At 47.2% G+C, this 20530-nt stretch overlaps 1 protein-coding gene across 1 annotated transcript in view; it reads right to left on the reverse strand.

Moving 5' to 3' along the window:
• Positions 1 to 12734: 12734 nt before the first annotated feature.
• LOC119951015 (glutathione S-transferase kappa 1-like) overlaps positions 12735 to 20530 on the reverse strand; it is a 47879-nt gene continuing 40083 nt past the window's right edge. Inside the window, exon 8 of the mRNA XM_038774049.1 lies at positions 12735 to 12794. Within this exon, the coding sequence (XP_038629977.1) occupies positions 12735 to 12794 (60 nt within the window). The remainder of the gene's footprint in view (positions 12795 to 20530) is intronic.

The raw sequence follows: 20530 nt of genomic DNA on the forward strand, positions 1-20530 counted from the left end.
GGACCAAAGTGGGCATCGACTTGCACCGCATGCACATGTCTCAACTGCAGCAGAAAACCTCCTACGAATCACGGGCTGCTGACCTTCCCGACATCCATCCACGCGACAAGGTTCGCATCCACCTCCCGGATGGTGGCTGGTCTGCGCCTGCTGTCGTTCTAAAGCAGGTGGCCCACCGCTTCTTCCTGGTCCGCTTCCCGGATGGATCCATTCGGCGCCGCAACAGGCGTGCTCTTCGCCTGGTTCCAGGGTCGTCACGGGATCCTCCAACCAGCTCTTCTACTGATCCCGCCGTGGACTGTGTGGCGCTTCCGGTCGCTCTGCCTGCCCCTGACAGTGATGCAGCCCTCCCGGCTCCTGAGCTGCCAGCCATTGCCCCACTCTTGAGGTGGTCAACCAGAGTTTGTCGCCCACCTCAGAGACTGAACTTATGAACTCTGTACACATGTGGACTCTCTGAAATGTTCTTTTTCCTCTATCCTTTATTGTTGCATTCGTTATCTCGTGATTTGTAAATAGATTAGTTGGTTGTTCCAGTTCATGGTAGTCATCTGCACCAGGCACCTTCCTCTGTAAATAGTCTTGTTCCCTGTATATAGCTTTGTACATATGTCTTCGCACCTCACACGTAGCTAGGTACATTCTCCACACACCCACACTATTTATTACCACATGCCTCAATCAACATCTTTTTAATAAAAGGGGGATGTCATAATATATACCATTTTTCATGGTGCAGACACACACTGATGGACACATACAGGGACCAATCAACATGTACAAACACCGCAGCCAATCACCTGTTAGAATACACACACTATAAAGGCAGAGTTCCTGCTCATTCTGGGTGCTGCCTCTGAGTGTAACAAGAACTTATTCATCCCAGCCCAGACTCACAACACGTGCTGAGAGAATCAACTGGTTCGGACAAGGCTTAGGTCTCTAGTTCAAGTTAGCATTATTTAGACCCACAGTCATCGTGTGTTAGTTAGTTAGAAGTAGTTAATAAAATTGAGTTGAACCTTCATCAGTGTTGGAAGCGTCTGTTCATCTCTCAAGCCTACACTAGCCAACACATCAGCAGTGATATCTTCTTTCTTTGGTAATGGATAATGCTCTCTCTTGATACTTTTATTGAGATATTTTGGATACATACAGATTCTTATTTCACCTGTAGGTTTTTTTACACAGCTTACCCAGTCAGTAGGTTGAGCAACCTGAGAGATTATTCCTTGAGTTTGAAGCGTTGACAATTCAGCTTTCAGTCGATCTTTAAGTGGAGCAGGAACACATCAAGGTGGATGGATCACCAATTTGGCATTCTTTTTCAGTTGGATTTTGTACTGAAAACGTAATGTGCCCATACCTTGAAAAACATTTGGGTATTGCTGTAAGAGTTACTGAACATCATCATTGAGTGCATTTGATTGACAGGTACTCATGAAGATTGTCTGTATGAGTTGCAAATCTTTGCATGCTTGTGCTCCAAGTAATGATGAACGAGTATCATTGACAATCTCGAATCTTACTTGTTGTTGAATGTTTCAGTTTGTGACACTTAGGTAGCAGGATCCATGTGAAAAAATGGGGTTGCCATTGTAATCACGCAATGAGCATTCTGGAGGAATCATTTCACAATGACTCTTGATTTTGGACCGGTCCTTGGAATTCAAAAGATTCGCCAAGGTGCCGGATCCAATTTAAAAGTGATTGGAATTGTGTTAACATACACAGTAGTCATCCATTCGTTGCTTACTATGTTGACTTTTTGTTCTTCCGTTTCTTGAAGATTTTTCTCATACTCTCGATGAGGTAACTTCGTTATTTTAAGATGACACTTGCTTGCTTGTAGATCATGCTTGATGGGCGAATCAACGACACCAATGAAGAAAGTATTTTCCAATGAGAAAATATCATCATCCTCCGTGAAATCCTCTGAGTGTTGATTTCTTCTCTTCTGTCCACAGCTCGGACTTTGTGATACTTTTTGTGTGCAGGAGGAATGTATTTAGCAGTTGATTGACACTGTGAAGCATAATGGTCGAGTTTCTGACATTTTAAATGTGCATGTGCAGGGCTCGAAAATGCTTTCAGAGGATAGCTTCCGTTCCTTACAGATTTCTGCTCTGCTTGCAACACCGTTTTAATTTTCTCTGCCTCGTGGAAGAGATTTGCGCTTTTTTCCTTTGGATGAAATGCTAGATATTGGCTTCTGGTCTGTTCTGCTGCTATACATTTGTCAATCGCGATTTGTAGAGTTATATCATTTTGACGAATTAACGCTTCTCTGATATTATCATCAAGTATACCATGTACTATTTGATCTCTTACAAATGAATACAGGAGTGGGCTGGTTGCATCACAAACTGTTTGGCACCTGGTGCGGTTCCCGTTTTTGATCTCTCCCATTATTGGCTGGCCTCATTTCGCTTTAGCCGACACCAGAATCAGGAAACGGGATTGTGGGGAGAATCGGTTCTGACGCCGAAATCGTGTCGCGCGCCGGGTTCACACCAAATCGCAATTCTCCGGTACTTCGACAGTGGCGTCAACGCATTCCACTCCGCACGTACACTAAACAGCGTTTGCAGATCATTAGCGGTCGTGAGCCGGTATTCTCCGGGCCTCCGCAATTCTCCGCCCCCACTGGGGGGAATTCCCAATTGCGGGGTTCACTTGTGGTTTTAAAAATCGTGAAATAGGTGCCATGGCTGATGAGGGAGAGAGGAGAGGTAGAACAGGGAAAGATGCGACTGTGGGCTGCTGGTCCTGGCACTGGCCTGGCTGGCTGGATGGGGGGGGGGGGGGGGGGGGGTGTGACAGGGTTGGAATGTTCTTGTCGGTTGGCCTGGTTTATATTACAAGAACATTAGTAGCTAAAGCTATAAACAATTTATTAACATTAACTGTGGGTCAAATATGTACAAAATAACAGATGAATAACAGTCTGAACATGCACAAGCAAACTCTCTCTCCCAGCTCCCTAGTCAGTCTGAGGTCACCTAACTCTAACCTTCACTTATTTACTAATGAGACTCCTAGTGGTCAGTTAGTGAATTACAGCACAACCATGATATCACCACAGCCCCATTCCTTTCAAGGAATAAATGAATACATTATCATCAGTATATTTACATGTGATATCATTAGCCTGTGAGTCTTAGCAGTATTAATTTTATTATTTAAAATTTTTATAACTAGTTTAACAAATATCGAACAGCCAGCATAATACATAGGGACAAATAGTCCAAATCTGCAAATTGAGTCGATGAGGTTTTCCTCTGACTCTGGTTGATCTTCTCAAAGTTTGACCTTGCTGCTCAGGCAACTTTAGTGTTCTCCATGACATTCTCATGCTCACGAACTGCTGAACTATCTGATACTGCAGCTGACATTGATTCTGACGTAGATTCGTTATCCATCACGTTGTTGTGAAAGGCTTCCCTGGTTTTCAAGAGCGGTGATTTTGTCTTAAAACCCACCCATCCTCCATCTGTTGTCGGGTGGATGTTCCTTTAAGAAATGGGTGTTTATCAAATAGCTGCAGTGATATCAGTGTGTGGGTGGAGCTGGGTTCTCTGTCTGTCTTTTACTTTCGTTTTGAGCTGGCAGCTGCAGTGTGTCTTAGTTTCGTTTTCAGAGTTGGAGAGCTGCATTCACAGCAAGAAGGTGTTATGATCTATCTCTCTGCAGCCTAAAGAATGTCTCCAAATCACTTGATGATTTCAAAGTAATACCTGTTTCTGTACAGAATTTAAACCTGCTGTCTTTATTTAAAAAGGGTTTAACTTATGGATGTTGTTAGGGAAGTTACTAAGGGTTACCTGTAGAATATTGTATTTGGGAAAGTATCAGTGTTTGTAGTTGATAATATGTTTGCTGTGTTTTTACAAAATGTTAACTGAATTCACAGAATAAACATTGTTTTTGTTCAAAAATACTTTTAGATCTCTGTTGCATCACACCTGTAAAGTGGGTCCTAGTGCTCCCCATAACCAAAATCTGTTACAAGTTGTGGGTCAGGTGAACTCCATGGTATACTTTGGAGTTTTCTAAACCCTGGTCTATAATATTGTACATTGCAGGAATGAGGTGCTAATTCTTCAAGTACAATGGCTTTTTTTGACCAATTGCCTAAATCTTCTACTCACAATGTTATCACTACTCAGAGGTGGTAAAGTTCTGGACACTCTGTCATAGAACTGCTTTTGTTTTGCTTTAATGTTTTGCATTTCATAGAATAGATAGGATTTACAGTGCAGAAGGAGGCCATTTGGCCCATCGAGTCTGCACCAGCTCTTGGAAAGAGCACCCTACCCAGGTCCACACCTCCACCCTATCCCCATAACCCAGGAACCCCACCCAACACTAAGGGCAATTTTGGACACTAAGGCCAATTTATCATGGCCAATCCACCTAACCTGCACATCTTTGGGCTGTGGGAGGAAACCGGAGCACCCGGAGGAAACCCACGCACACACGGGGAGAATGTGCAAACTCCACACAGACAGTGACCCAAGCCAGGAATCGAACCTGGGACCCTGGAGCTGTGAAGCAATTGTGCTATCCACAATGCTACCCGTGCTGCCCTGCAGTACCACTGCATTCTCCTCCTTTGCCAAGGATGGAAGTGTTGGAAGTGTGGTACGCAACCTTCTATTCATGAGTAACTCTGCTGCCGATTGATCATGTGATAATGGTGATGCTTTGTAACTCAATAGTGTGAGATATGAATCCGATTGGCTGTCCACTGCCTTCTTCATCAATTGCTTGACAATATATACTCCTTTCTCGGCTTTGCTATTGGCTTGTGGGTACAATGGACTGAACGTTGCCACTCTTTACAGCTAAAACAAGGACCATTGTCACTCACGATGACTTGTGGAATTCCATGACTAGCAACAATTGACTTGGTATTACAGTATTACACTGCTTGCCATTATGCTTGACAGCAGAGCCATTTTGGGATAGTTTGAAAAATAGTCTCTCATAATTAAATAATCTTTCCCTCGTAGGTGAAAGAGATCCATAGCTACTTTCTGCCATGGTGCCGTAGATAAATCAGATATTTCCATAGGTTCTCTTGTTTGCTTGCAACGATGCATCTGGCATGTGTCGCAACAACTGACCATCCTGTCCTGGCCAGTAAACAGAGTCACAAGCTCTCCGTTTACAGTTCTCAATCCCGAGGTGTCCTTTATGTATCCTCTCAAGTATATCCATGCAAAGAGATTGAGGTATAGCTATAGTGTTCAAACGAAGTACCACTCTATTATTGGTACTGAGTTCAGATCTTATATTGTAGAACTCCATACATTGACCTCTGGGCCAGTGTGAGCTGATGTTCTTCATCACCTCTTGAAGAGTTTGATCCTTCCTGGTCTCTTCTTGGATCTCACGTAGTTTTGTATCTGATACTGGCTGTAGTGTGGAAATAAGATTGACATGTAGATCTACATCTTCAGCAATTTCACTCCTAATCATTTGTATCAGTGCCCTCAGTAATGCATCAGCTAAGAACAAATGTTTGCCTGGCGTGTAGATGAGATTGAAGTCATAGCGTTATAACTTCAACATCAACTTCTGAATGCACGGAGATATCTAGTTGAGATTTTTCTTGATGATGTTAACCAAAGGATGATGATCTGTCTCAACTGTGAAAGTTGGAAGCCCAGAGACATAGTCGTGGAATTTCTCCAAGCCTATAACTAAACCCAGGCATTCTTTTTCGATTTGAGCGTACCTCTGCTCTGTTGGCATCATGGATCGTGATGCACACTCGTCTGGTTTCCAATCGTCATGCCCGAGTTCCAAAAGAACTGCTCCTAGATCATCTTTCAATATGTCTATTGACAGTTTAATCTGTTTAGATGGGTCAAAGAATGTGAGAACTGGTGTGGTGGTTAGTGAAGTCTTGAGCTTCTTCCAGTCTTGCTCATGTTGCCCAGTCCAAGTGAAATCCGTTGTCTTGTGCAGGTCACGCAGATGTGTTGTTTTTGCTGACAGGTTTGGAATTAATTTCCCTATAAAATTGATCATATCCATCACTCTTAAGATGGCTTTCTTGTTGTGTGATTTTGGCATGTTGAGAATTGCTTGGATCTTGTCCTTGTCATGTTCAATGTCGTGCAGTGAGAGCTTGTCACCCAGGAATGTGACCTCAGTTACTCCAAATTGGCATTTTTGCTTGTTAAGCTTCAGCCCATTTCTCCTGATGCTCATTAGAACTCTAAGCAACCTCGTATTGTGCTCTTCAATAGCTGTGCCCCAAATGATATCAGCCACGTACACATGTACACCTTCAATGCCTACAATTATGTGCTCCATGGCACAGTGAAAAATTTCTGATGCCGAAATTATACCAAACGGCATTCTCAGAAAGCAGTACTGTCCAAATGGCGTATTAAAGGGCGGGAGGGATGGCGGAAGTGGTGTTTCTGCACGAGACACACCTGAAGTTGGGGGATGAGACGAGGCTGAGGGAGGGATGGGTGAGGCAAGTGTTCCACTCGGGGCTGGATATGAAGTTGAGGGGTTTGGCCAATAAGAGGATGGCATTTGAGGTGAGGAGCACCGTGGTTGATCAGGGGGTTTAGGCATGGGATGGTCAGTGGGAAGCTGGAGGGGGTTCCAGTGGCCCTGGTAAATATTTATGCCCCGAATTGGAAGACGTGGATTTTATGAGGCGGGTGTTGGGGAGGATCATGTACTTGGACACACATTGGCTGATTTTGGGAGGTTATTTCAATACGGTCCTGGACCTGAGTCTGGACCAATCGAGTCCGAAGTCATATCGAGGGTGTCGGCAGTGGCGAAAGAGTCGAGAGGTTCATGGAGCACATGGGGGGGCGGGGGGGGGGGGGGGGGTGGACCCGTGGAGGTTTGGGAGGTCGAAGGTGAAGGAGTTTCCGTACTTCCTCCACGTGCATCGGGTGTACTCCCGGATTGAATGTCGTGACGGACATGGCACTGCTGGTGGAGGAGGCCGACTCGGAGTGCTCGGCGATTGTGGTCTCGGACCACGCACCGCATTGGGTGGATTTGCGGGTGGTTCAGGCAAGGCCCAATGGTCGCTCTGGAGGTCGGAGGTGGGGCTGTTGGTGAATGAGGGGGTGTGCGCGTGGATGAGGGCTGCCATTCGGGGCTATGTGGGGTTGAACAACACGGGGGGAGGTCACAGCCACCACGCTGTGGGAGCCACTCCAGCGGTAGGCAGGGGAGAGTTTATTTTGATTTGGGCGCACAGGGAGAGGGTGGGGCAGGAGGAGACAGCAAGGCTGGTAGACTCTGAGGGTAGATTGGAGGTACTCGGTGGCACCGGAGCTGCTAAGGGAAAGAGAGAGGCTGCAACTGGAGTTCTGATTAGTGTCCACGGGGAAGGCAGTGGGGCAGTTGCGGAGGGCCAGAGGGACAGTGTAGGAGTACGGGGAGAAGGCGTGCAGGATGCTGGCCCACCAGTTGAGGAAGCAAGCAGTGGTGAGAGAGATCAGTAGAGTGAAAGACAGAGGGGTAAGATGGTGACCGACCCAGAGGGGGTGAATGAGGCATTTGAGGCCTACAGGAGGCTGTGTAAGTCAGAGGTGCTAACGGGGAGGAGGGGATGCAGCGCGGGTCCTGGATGTTTTGGAGTTCCCCAAGGTGGAGGGAGAGAGGATTCAGGGGTCTGAGGGCCCTGATTAGGCTGAGGGAGTTGATGGATGGCATGGGTGTGGTGCAGGTAGGGAAGGCCCCAGGCCTGGACGGGTTCCCAGTAGAGTTTAGTGGCTGGAGCCAATGTTGGTGAGGATGTATAATAAGGCGAGGGAGAGGGAGAGGGAGGAACCCCCCCCCCATTGTCGCAGACTTGCATCTCCGTGATTTTAAAGATGATCAGGCCCGGAGCAGTGTGGGTCATATTGCCCGATATTGCTGCTGAAGGTGCTGGCATCGCGAATCGAGGATTGTGTGCCGAGATTGATAGGGGAGGACCAGACGGGATTTGTGAAGGGGAGGCAGTTGTCGGCAAATGTGTGGAGGCTATTTAATGTAAGGATGATGCCTTCGGAAGGGCGGGACCTAGAAGTAGTGGTGGCACTGGAAGCGGAGAAGGCTTTTGATCGGGTGGAGTGGGTGAACTTGTTGGGCGTTTTGGGGTGGTTTGGGTTCAGGCACTGGTTAGTGGATTGGTTCCGGCTGTTGTACAGGGTCCTGGTGGTGAGCGTTTGGACTAACCGGATAAGGTTTGGGTAATGTGGGTTACATTGTGGGACAGGGCAGGGGTGCCCGCTTTGCCTGTGGTTTTTCGCCTTGGCTATAGAGCTGTTGGCAATGTTGAGGGGTTGGAGAGGGATTGAGCGGGTGGGGGGGGGGAGGGGGGGGGGGGGGGGGGGGAGTTGCTGAGCATAGAGTTTGCTACACATGGATGATTTGTCATTATATATTTCTGCCCCGGTGACCAGCATTGGAGAGATTATGGAGATTTGGCACGAATTTGGCAGAGTATAAATTGTACAGGAAAGAACGAGCTGTTCTCGATCAATGCCAGAGATCAAGAGAGGAGATTAGGGGAGTTGCCATTCAGGGTGCTTTAGGTATTTAGTTATCCAGCTGACACGAAGCTGGGCCCAGCTACACAGATTGAACTTGGCTCGATTGGTGGAGGGAGTGAAGGTGGATTTTAAGAGGTGGGATGTGCTGTCCCTGTCACTGGCTGGGCGGGTGCAGAAGGTGAATTTTTTTTTTATAAATTTAGATTACCCAATTATTTTTTCCAATTAAGGGGCAATTTAGCGAGGTCAATCCACCTACTCTGCACATTTTTGGGTTGTGGCGGCGAAACCCACGCAGACATGGGGAGAATGTGCAAACTCCACACGGACAGTGACCCAGAGCCGGGATCGAACCTGGGACCTCAGCGCTGTGAGGCGGTTGTGCTAACCACTAGGCCACGGTGCTGCTCAGCTTTCTGTTTGTGTTCCAGAACTTCCCTATCTTTTTTGTCCTTTTTTAGGAAAGTTAATGGGATAATTTGGGGGTTTGTGTGGGAAGATGCCACGGGTGTTCTTGGAGTGGGGGGGGGGGGGGGGGGGGGGGGGGGGGAGCAGGCATTGCCGAATTTGATAAATTACTATTGGGTGGCGAATATTGCGATGGTGAAGAAATGGGCTGTGGAGGAGAGGACGGTCTGGGGGCGGGTGGAGGGGGAGTTGTGTCGGGGGCCAGGTTTGAGGCATCCGTTGTTGGCACCTTTTCCGTTGTCGCCGGCCAGATACTCAGTGAGCCTGGTGCTGTCAGCGCTAAGGGTGTGAGATCAGTGTGGTAAACCACTGTAATGTATAATATGGACATTGTGGTAAATGTCTTTAGGTAATGTGGCAAACCACTGCCTTCTGGCTCCGCCTCCCCTCGGGCCCGGTATAAAGATGGCTGGTCTCCGCCTCCGATCCAGTTCGGGATCCGAGGCCAGGAGACTTTCTGTTTAGTCTATTAAAGCCTCAGTTACATTCATCACTCGTCGTGTGTTCATTGATGGCATATCAGTCAGCGCAGGCAACATTTTGGGCGGGAAGGTATGTCACTGGGGGCGCTGAATTGTGACAACCATAGGTTTGTGCCGGAGGGGCAGGGCGTGAGGGTCCGGGGGTGGCGGCAGGAAGGGAACGGGTATCTCAGGGACCTGTTTATAGGGGGCAAATTCACGGGGCTGAGGAGTTGGAGGAGGTGCACGAGCTGCCCAAGGGGAATGGCTTTAGGTACCTGCGGGTGAGGGGGTTTGTGAGGAGGAAGGTGCCGTCCTTCCCGGGGCTGCTGCCTCCGGTGCTGCAGGATAAGCTGTTACCAGAGGACAAAATAGGAGAGGGGAGGGCGCCAGATATATCCAGGGAATTGATGAAGAGGGAGGGGGCCCGGTGGAAGAGATCAATCGCAGGTTGGAGGAGGTGGGAGGGGAAGTGGAGGTTGGGATGTGGGTCTTGTGGAGGGTGAACATGTCCTCGTTGTGTGTGAGGTTAAGCCTCATCCAGTTTAAAGTGGTGCAGAGGGTCCACATGATGGAGGTGAGGATGCGCAGGTACTTTGTGGGGGTAGAGGATAGGTGTGGGTGGTGCGCGGGGGGGGCCTGCGAATCACATCCACATGTTCTGGGCGTGTCCAAGACTGAAGGGGTTCTGGCAGATGTAAAACTAAACTTTATTACGAATGCAATATTAAACTTTTTAACTTCACAGCTGAAAAGAAACGCTTACAATTACAATTTAACCACAACTACACAATTCTCAGTGTCAGACAGATCAGAATTCAACTGCTCGTTCCAAAGTTTCTCGAAAAAACTGCCTCTCTAAAGCTTTTCAAAATGTCTCTCTGTTTTCCTTAGTTCCACACAGCAATGACCCCATCTCCCGAAACTGGAAAACAAATGATCTCTTCAGGCTGCGGAAAACAAATTATTTTGTCAATTTCACCTTCTGGCTGCTAAAAGTACCCACGCCGTTGGTTAGGAGTTCCAGACGCAAGGAAGGCAGACTCCATTTTGCTGTTTAGATCTGAAGAGCAGCAAGGACACAAGTTTTGACCTTCTCGCTATCAGCTAAGGCTGGTGTTTAACCTCTGATTGAAAGACTGCAAGCAGGCTCTGTAGCCAAGCCTGAGGAAGTCTAACCTCTGTTTGAAAGTATGAGGAAGATACAGTGCTGTTAGCCCTCTCTATCCTGCAGCCAGAAAACCTGCATAAAGGCCAGACAAGCTTTCAGAGGCATAGTGGTCGGAAAATCCTATTTTAAATTCTCAGGCAGAGAATTCGAATATTGTCTCAGTGAGATTGAGGACCAATCTGCTGGAGGTCAGTCAAGTGAGAGTGACACCCCAGAGGAAATCCCACAGCTCGCGGGTTCAAATTGAAGGCACAAACTAGAAGGTCCGATCCAACCGATGGGTCTAAACGCGTCCTGAGAAGATGGCCGACTACAAAGACTACAACCTCAACAGCGAAGATACTCATCTCTCATTCCCAGTTTAATGCCCGTTATTTTGATTCTTCCCTTCCCCACAATGTGTCTGTCTTGTGTGTGAGGGAAGCGGGTGGGACAGTGATGGGGGAATAATTAGATTAGCAGATCGTTGTTTTATTATCACCATTACATGTTTCTCTCTTTTCTTGTTCTAAATAAGGTTATTAAGTTTTACTTGCAAATCTGGTGCCTATAAATCATTGGAGCAGTCAAGGGTCAACGATGTCAGAAAATGTATATGAATTATTGGTGATGAATTATTCTCTCAGTGAGAGAGATGTTGACAGCTGTTGATCATGTTTCAAGTGAGGGTGGTACTGAATCAGATCATGTGCATTCTCAGACCAAAGGTGACCATAAGGATGAAGAGGTGGATGAGGGTCTTGATCTTGATTTTGGTTCTGATTATGAGGTTCTGGTCAACAGTTGTTATGAGAGTGTTGGTAAGGAGAAAGAGTCAGACGGGAGTGTTGACTCTGATTTCATGTCTGACTATGACTATGACGCGATGATAATCAGTTGTTCCCAAGTAACCCAGCTACCAATTAAACTTGAACCATTGGCGAGGTGGTCTTCCAAAGCTAATAAAGGAGTTAGCAGGTGAATACTTGTCTAAAAGTAATTTTTTAAATAATCTTTATTGTCACAAGTAGGCTTACATTAACACTGCAATGAAGTTACCACTATGCTGCCGTGCTGCTGTTACCGTCTCTTGCAGTAAACCCATTGTCATTTCCTTCAAGCGAAGGAAGTTCCAAGAGCAGGCTTGCTCTGAAGGAGAGGATATCTGACTTCACATCATCAGTTAGTCAAGATAAGGACAGTACAGACTGGGGAGTGATACCAGGTGAGTAACTGGTTGAACCTCATGGTAGCACAGTGGATAGCACGGTTGCTTCACAGTGCCAGGATCCCAGGTTCGATTCCCGGCTTGGGTCACTGTCTGTGAGGAGTCGGCACGTTCTTCCCGTGTCTGCGTGGGTTTCCTGCGGTTTCCTCTCACAAGTCCTGAAAGACGTGCTTGTTAGCTGAATTGGACATTCTGAATTCTCTCTGTGTACCCGAACAGGCGCCAGAGTGTGGCGACTGGGGGATTTTCACAGTAACTTCATTACAGTGTATAATGTAAGCCTATTTGTGACGATCATAAACATTATTATTATTATTTTGAAGGTCTACAGCACCTCCTCGGGGTAGCAGAGGTGGATAGCCAAGAAGGTGAAGTAATTGGCCATTAATCCTTTCCAAGAGGGGAAAGTGGATGGCGAATCCTGTGGTGGTTTTGCAATCCCAGAGGCGAGGGAAACCCAAGTTGTTCATGTAGTCAGTGATGTCCCATCCTCTGATTCTGAAAGGGGAGATATAGGCGGTGGTTATGAAAACTCCGATGAGGAAGTAAAAGTTATCACCCCGGGAACAGTGCCTGTTGAGTCAATCAACTCTGAGGACCCCTCAGCGGCTCTTGTTGCTGACAGTGGCCCTGTGAAAGCCAGGAGAGAATGTAAAGCTGGTGAGGTTGAAAAAAGTCGATTGATTAACAATCAACGGAATACCTAAAATCTAATCCCTCAGCATTGACAATCCTACTGGTGGTTGGCTTTAGGAGGTCCTTGGAATTTGATCAACCGTTCATTGGACAGTCAGGACAGGGATAGAAAGGGACCGGTATGGTAAGGTACTAAAGGAGTGTAGAAGGGAAACACCAGGGGGCAACTCTGTTATCTATCCATGGTGCTGACCTCCAAAACCTTAAACCACCAAAGCCACATCCATCTCGACTAAAAGCACCAAGACTGGCTCAGTTAGAAACTGAGGAGGAATGCATGTCATGTTGCAGAACCACGTAAAACCGTTGTCGCCCGCGGAACGGCAAGAAGAGTCTAAGAGATCAACAGCCATATTGGAGGACGAATCGGTGCTGGCTGTCCCGAACATTTCCAAACCTTTGCCCACTTTTGTTTACAGAGACACTTAAAACCCAGAACGCAAGATTTTTCTGTCGGAGATATTATGGCAATTGTTTGATGTACAAACTGTATATATTCCGTGAACACAATCACGTGATTGCAAGTACTTTGTCCTCTGTTTAAGAGCTAAATTATTACTTATGTTGGAAACAGACAAGGGTCTTGATTGAGGGGGCTAGTTTCGACAGGTATGTGTGGGTTTGTATATCTTGCATACCTCATAATGAAATGCCCATATCCTGACGTTGCAGTTTTTTATGGGGGAGGTATGTAAGGATCCTCATGTCTAAATCTTGCTTTTCTTTGTAATCCCCTTAATGTTCTATCTTGCTGGCTCCTAAAATTCTGAGTACTATGCTTTAAACATTTGTACCTGGATGATGACTGAAACATCTCCAGTCTAATGTGCTAGTTGGATTGGTCCAAGGACTTCCCTCAGTACAGTGTGCTATTTGGTATGGTCCAGTGATGTCATTCTGATGGACTTGGCTAGCAGCCAATCAACTCTTCTGGAATTCCGGGACTTATTTGGTTCTCGATTTTGACTGGCAGAGGGCCCCAGAAGATTCTAGAAGAAGGCAGACTTAATTTGGAGTTCAGTTCTGTTTAGACTTGGGAGAACAGCAGGGACACAGGTTTGGACTGTCTCTATCAGCTAAGACTGGTGATATTGGGGCTGGTTTAGCTCACTGGGCTAAATCGCTGGCTTTTAAAGCAGACCAAGCAGGCCAGCAGCACGGTTCGATTCCCGTACCAGCCTCCCTGGACAGGTGCCGGAATGTGGCGACTAGGGGCTTTTCATAGTAACTTCATTGAAGCCTACTCGTGACAATAGTGATTTTCATTTCATTTAATTTCATTAAACACCTTCCAGCCAGCCTGTGAAGGTTTAATTTCTGATTAAAAGGCTGCAAGCAATCTCTCTCTGTCGGCGACCTGTGAAAGCATGACCCCTGTTTGAAAGGCTAAGGAAAGTCCAGTCTGATATCTCTCCTGAGATCTTTGGAGATCTGGAAGTAAAGACCCCCTCTCCCCGCCCCCCCCTCCCAAATGCAGTTAGTCCTGATGTGTAGAAAGATCAGGCCAGCATTCGAGAGGCAGAGTGGACGGAAAACTTATTTTAAATTCTCAGTAAGAAGTCAGTTCAACAGGTTTGTTTCGAATCACTAGTTCGTGATTCAAAACAAACCTGTTGGACTTTAACCTGGTATTGTAAGACTTCTTACTGCGCTAACCCCAGTCCAACGCTGGCTCTCCACATCATGGTTAAATTCTCAGGCAGAGAATTCTAATATTGTCTCAGTGAGATTGAGAGTCTATCTGGTAGAGGTCAGTCAAGTGAAATTGACCCCCCAGAGGAAATTCTGCAGCCCTCAGGTTCGAATTGAAGGTACAAACCAGAAGGTTTGACCCAACTGGTGGGTTTCAACACATTGCGTCCCGAGAAGATTGCCGACTGCAAGACTACAACCTCAGCAGCGAAAGATATCAATCTCTCATTCCAAGTTTAATCCCTGTTATTTTGATCCTTCCCTCCCCCACTGTGTGACTACCTTGTGTGTGGTGGTAGAAGGTGGGACAGTGCTGGGGGAATAATTAGATTAGCAGACCTTTATTCTGTTATTACCTTTACATGTTTATCTCTTTTCCTGTTATAAATAAAGTTATTAAGTTTACTTACAAATCTGATGCCTGTAAATCATTGGAATAGTCAAGGGTCAAAGAAGTCAGAAAATATATATGAGTTATTGGTCTATTCATTTGTGTTGGGACTCCAGGGCCCGAGGGGCTGGAATTGATGATGTACTAGCCCAGGGTGTTGTAATAAATAGAACACAAAGGTGGTGGTAGAAGGCTGTGTGTTTAACTGGAGGCTGGTGTCCAGCGGCGTCCCACAGGAATCAGTGCTGGTTCCCTTGTTTGCTAAAAATATCAATTATATAGATGAGAATGGGGGATGGGGGGGAGGGGGTGGATTTGTAAGTTTGCAGGCGATACCAAGGTGGTAGGGTAGTTAACAGTAAAGAAGAGGGTGGAAGGTTACAGGGAGATATTAATGGGTTGGTCAGATGGGCAGAGTAGTGGCAGATGGTATTTAACCCTGATAAGTGCGAGGTGATGCACGTTGGAAGAAGAAACTAGGGAGAGGATAATGAATGGCAGGACACCAGGGAGCTCAGAGGAGCAGATGGCTCTTGGGGGCACTTGATCACAGAACCCTGAAGGTGGCAGAGCAGGTGAATAGTGCAGTTAAGAAGGCAAATGGGACACTTGCCTTTATTAGTTGTGGCATATAACATAAGAGCAAGGAGGTTATGTTGGAGGTGTACAAAACTTTACTTAGGCCACAGCTGGCGTAGTGTGTGCAGTTCTGGTCACCTCACTCAAGGAAGGAGGTGATTGCACTGGAGGGAGTGCAGAGGGGGTTTCACCAGGATGTTGCCTGGAATGGAACACCTGAGCTATCAGGAGAGACTGGATATCATAGAATTTACAGTGCAGAAGGAGGCCATTCGCCCCATCGAGTCTGCACCAGCCCTGGAAAGAGCACCCTATCTAAGCCAACACCTCCACCCCATCCCTGCAACCCCATCTAACCTTTTTTTTGAACATGAAGGGCAATTTATAATGGTTAATCCTTCTAACTTGCACACATCTTTGGACTGTGGAAGGAATCTGGAACACCCAGAGGAAACCCACCCAGACACGGGGAGAGCGTGCAGAATCTGCCCAGACAGTGACCCAAGGGGGAATCGAACCTGGGACCCTGGTGCTGTGAAGCAGCAGTGCTAATCACTGTGCTGCCGTGCCGCCGACGGTAGCATAGGACAGGCTGGGATGGTTTTCTTTAGAACACAGAAGGCTGATGAAGGGTATAATTGAACAAAGAACAAAGAAAAGTACAGCACAGGAACAGGCCGTTCGGCCCTCCAAGCCTGTGCCGACCATGCTGCCAGTCCAAACTAAAATCTTCTACACTTCCGGGGTCCGTATCCCTCTATTCCCATCCTATTCATGTATTTGTCAAGATGCCCCTTAAATGTCACTATCGTCCCTGCTTCCACCACCTCCTCCGGCAGCGAGTTCCAGGCACCCACTATCCTCTGTGTAAAAAACTTGCCTCGTACATCTCATCTAAGCCTTGCCCCTCGCACCTTAAACCTATGGCCCCCAGTAATTGACCCCCTACCCTGGGGAAAAGCCTCTGACTATCCACTCTGTCTATGCCCGTCATAATTTTGTAGACCTCTATCAGGACGCCCCTCAATGTCTGTCGTTCCAGTGAGAACAAACCAAGTTTATTCAACCTCTCCTCATAGCTATTGCCCTCTATACCAGGCAACATCCTGGTAAATCTCTTCTGCACCCTCTCTAAAGCCTCCACATCCTTCTGCTAGTGTGGCGACCAGAATTGAACACAAGATTCCAAATGTGGCCTAACTAAGGTTCTATACAGCTGCAACATGACTTGCCAATTCTTATACACAATGCCCGGCCAATGAAGGCAAGCGTGCCGTATGCCTTCTTGACTACCTTCTCCAACTGTGTTGCCCCTTTCAGTGACCTGTGGACCTGGACACCCAGATCTCTCTCACTGTCAATACTCTTGAGGGTTCTACCATTCACTGTATATTCCCGACCTGCATTAGACCTTCCAAAATGCATTGCCTCACATTTGTCCGGATTAAACTCCATCTGCCATCTCTCCGCCCAGTCTACAAACAATCTAAATCCTGCTGTATCCTCTGACAGTCCTCATCGCTATCCGCAATTCCACCAACCTTTGTGTCATCCGCCAACTTACTAATCAGACCAGTTACATTTTCCTCCAAATAATTTATATATACTATGAACAGCAAAGATCTCAGCACTGATCCCTCCAATCAGAAAAGCACCCTTCCATTGCTACTCTCTGCCTTCTATGACCTAGCCAGTTCTGTGTTCATCTTGCCAGCTCACCCCTGATCCCGTGTGACTTCACCTTTTGTACCAGTCTACCATGAGGGACCTTGTCAAAGGCCTTACTGACGTCCATATAGACAACATCCACTGCCCTACCTGCATCAATCATCTTTGTGACCTCCTCGAAAAACTCTATCAAGTTCGTGAGACACGACCTCCCCTTCACAAAGCCATGCTGCCTCTCGCTAATACGTCCATTTGCTTCCAAATGGGAGTAGATCCTGTCTCGAAGAATTCTCTCCAGTGATTTCCCTACCACTGACGTAAGGCTCACCGCCTGTAGTTCCCTGGATTATCCTTGCTACCCTTCTTAAACAAAGGAACAACATTGGCTATTCTCCAGTCCTCCGGGACATCACCTGAAGACAGTGAGGATCCAAAGATTTCTGTCAAAGCTTCAGCAATTTCCTCTCTTGCCTCCTTAAGTATTCTGGGGTAGATCACATCAGGCCCTGGGGACTTATCCACCTTAATATTTTTCAAGACGCCCAACACCTTGTCTTTTTGGATCTCAATGTGACCCAGGCCATCTACACACCCTTCTCCAGACTCAACATCCACCAATTCCTTCTCTTTGGTGAATATTGATGCAAAGTATTCATTTAGTACCTCGTCCATTTCCTCTGGCTCCACACATAGATTCCCTTGCCTATCCTTCAGTGGGCCAACCTTTCCCTGGCTACCCTCTAGCTTTTTATGTATGTATAAAAAGCCTTGGGATTTTCCTTAACCCTATTTGCCAATGACTTTTTATGACCCCTTTTAGCCCTCCTGACTCCTTGCTTAAGTTCCTTCCTACTTTCCTTATATTCCATTCAGGCTTAGTCTGTTCCCAGCCTTCTAGCCCTGACAAATGCCTCGTTTTTCTTTTTGACGAGGCCTACAATATCTCTCGTTGTCCAAGGTTCCCAAAATTTGCCATATTTATCCTTCTTCTGCACAGGAACATGCCGGTCCTGAATTCCTTTAAACTGGCATGTCAGATGTTGATTTACCCTCAAACATCCTCTCCCCCCTCCCCAATCTAGGTTCTTCAGTTCCTGCCTAATATTGTTATAATTAGCCTTCTCCCAATTTAACGCATTCACCCTAGGACCACTCTTATCCTTGTCCACCAGCTCTTTAAAACTTATTGAATTGTGGTCACTGTTCCCGAAATGCTCCCCTACTGAAACTTCTACCACCTGGCTGGGCTCATTCCCCAATACCAGGTCCAGTATAGCCACTTCCCTAGTTGGACTATCTACATATTGTTTTAAGAATCCCTCCTGGATGCTCCTTACAAACTCTGATCCGTCCAAGCTGTGGTAAACCACTGTTAGTGTATTAGATGTATTGTGGTAAACTGTTACTGTACTACATGTATTGTGGTAAACCACTGCTTGATGGCTCCGCTTCCCCTCGGGCTCGGTATAAAGGTGGCTGACCTCCGGCCCTGCCCCAGTTCGGGATCAGTGGCCAGGAGGCTTTCTGTTTAGCTTATTAAAGCCACAGTTTTGTTCACTACTCATCTTGTGTTAAGTGATGGTGCATCACAAGCCCCTAGCACTAAGTGAGTCCCAGTCAATATTGGGGGAGTTGAAGTCTCCCATCACAACAACCCTGTTGCTTTTACTCCTTTCCAAAATCTGTCTGCCTATCTGCTCCTCTATCTCCCGCTGGCTGGTGGGTGGCCTGTAGTAAACCCCCAACATTGTGACTGCACGCTTCTTATTCCTGATCTCTACCCATAGAGCCTCACTGCCCTCTGAGGTGTCCTCCCGCAGTACAGCTGTGATAGTCTCCCTAACCAGTAGCCTCACGGTAGCATGGTGGTTAGCATCAATGCTTCACAGCTCCAGGGTCCCAGGTTCGATTCCCGGCTGGGTCACTGTCTGTGTGGAGTCTGCACGTCCTCCCCGTGTGTGCGTGGGTTTCCTCCGGGTGCTCCGGTTTCCTCCCACAGTCCAAAGATGTGCAGGTTAGGTGGATTGGCCATGCTAAATTGCCCGTAGTGTAAGGTTAATGGGGGGATTGTTGGGTTACGTGGGTTTAAGTGGGGAGATCATTGTTCGGCACAACATCGAGGGCCGAAGGGCCTGTTCTGTGCTGTACTGTTCTATTCTATTCTATTCAGTAGCACAACTCCGCCACCCCTTTCACATTCCCATCTATCCCTCCTGAAACATCTAAATCCTGGAACGTTTAGCTGCCAATCCTGTCCTTCCCTCAACCAGGTCTCTGTAATGGCAACAACATCATAGTTCCAGGTACTAATCCAAGCTCTAAGTTCATCTGCCTTACCTGTTATACCTCTTGCATTAAAACATATGCACTTCAGGCCACCAGTCCCGCTGTTTTCAGCAACATCTCCTGTCTGCTCTTCCTCTGAGCCATACTGGCCGTATTCCCTAGTTCTCCCTCAATTTTTTCACCTTCTGACCTATTGCTCCAGTACCCATCCACCCTGCCATACTAGTTTAAACCCTCCCGTATGACACTAGCAAACCTCGCGGCCAGGATATTTATGCCTCTCCAGTTTAGATGCAGTCTATTAGATTATGCAGGGGTTTGGGCAGTGGTTGAGGGGGTCAGTCGCAAGGGGGCCATAGTTTTAAGCGTGAGTTGTCGGAAATTTCGAGGGGATTTGAGAAATTTTGTTCACTGAGACTGTGATGAGAATGTGGAATGCACTGTCTGGGAAGAGAGCGGAGGCTGGAGACCTCACAAACTCTGAAGAGTACTTCGACGAGCACCGGAAACACCCTCACACTCAAGTATACGGGGTGAGTGCTGGTAAGTGGGATTGGCCCGAGATTAGGGATAGTTATTGCCAGTGCAGACCCAATGGTCTGAAGGGCCTTTTTTGCGATGTACGACTCCTGAAGACCACAGAGCCCATCCCCCACTGCCCAGCATGAATCTTGAGTCGTCAGGAGGACTGGAGACCATCAGTGGCCATCTTGAGTTGCCTGGGGAATGGAGACACTCGACGGCCATCTTGAGTTGTCAAGGGACTGGAGACCATCGGCGGCCATCTTGAGTCATCAGGAGGAATGGAGACGCTCGGCGGCCATCTTGAGTCGTAATGGGGACTGGAGACCCTCGGTGGCCATCTTGAGTTGTCAGAGGGAATGGAGACACTCGACGGCCATCTTGAGTTGTCAGGGGAATGGAGACACTCGGCGGCCATCTTGAGTTGTCAGGGAATGGAGACGCTCGGCGGCCACCTTGAGTTGTCAGGGGAATGGAGACGCTCGGCGGCCATCTTTCGGAGGAGAGAAAAGAAGCCCCTCCCTCGCCACACATGCAGCTCCATGGCTAACCTCCAATTGTTTGAAATTATTATTACTCGCATCCTCTCTCTTTTTAAATCCCCATCCCCTAAGTATTAATTTTCTTCCTTTTGCCCTGCGGACTTTATTTTCTTTATTTCCTTCCCGCCTCTGGAAAGATTCTCCAGCGCATGAGCAGTCCGTCCGTTAAAAACAAACTAAATTATTGTGTATTTTATTTTAACTCCACCTCCTGGGGAAGCCTCCGGGTTTCAGTCACCACCTCCTTCCCACCCCCCCCCCCCCAAAGTCGCTCCTTCCTCTTATTTAAAAAAAATTATTCATGTTGGGGAGGGGGGAG

Source organism: Scyliorhinus canicula, chromosome 16, assembly GCF_902713615.1.
Source record: "Scyliorhinus canicula chromosome 16, sScyCan1.1, whole genome shotgun sequence".
NCBI classification, from domain to species: domain Eukaryota; kingdom Metazoa; phylum Chordata; class Chondrichthyes; order Carcharhiniformes; family Scyliorhinidae; genus Scyliorhinus; species Scyliorhinus canicula.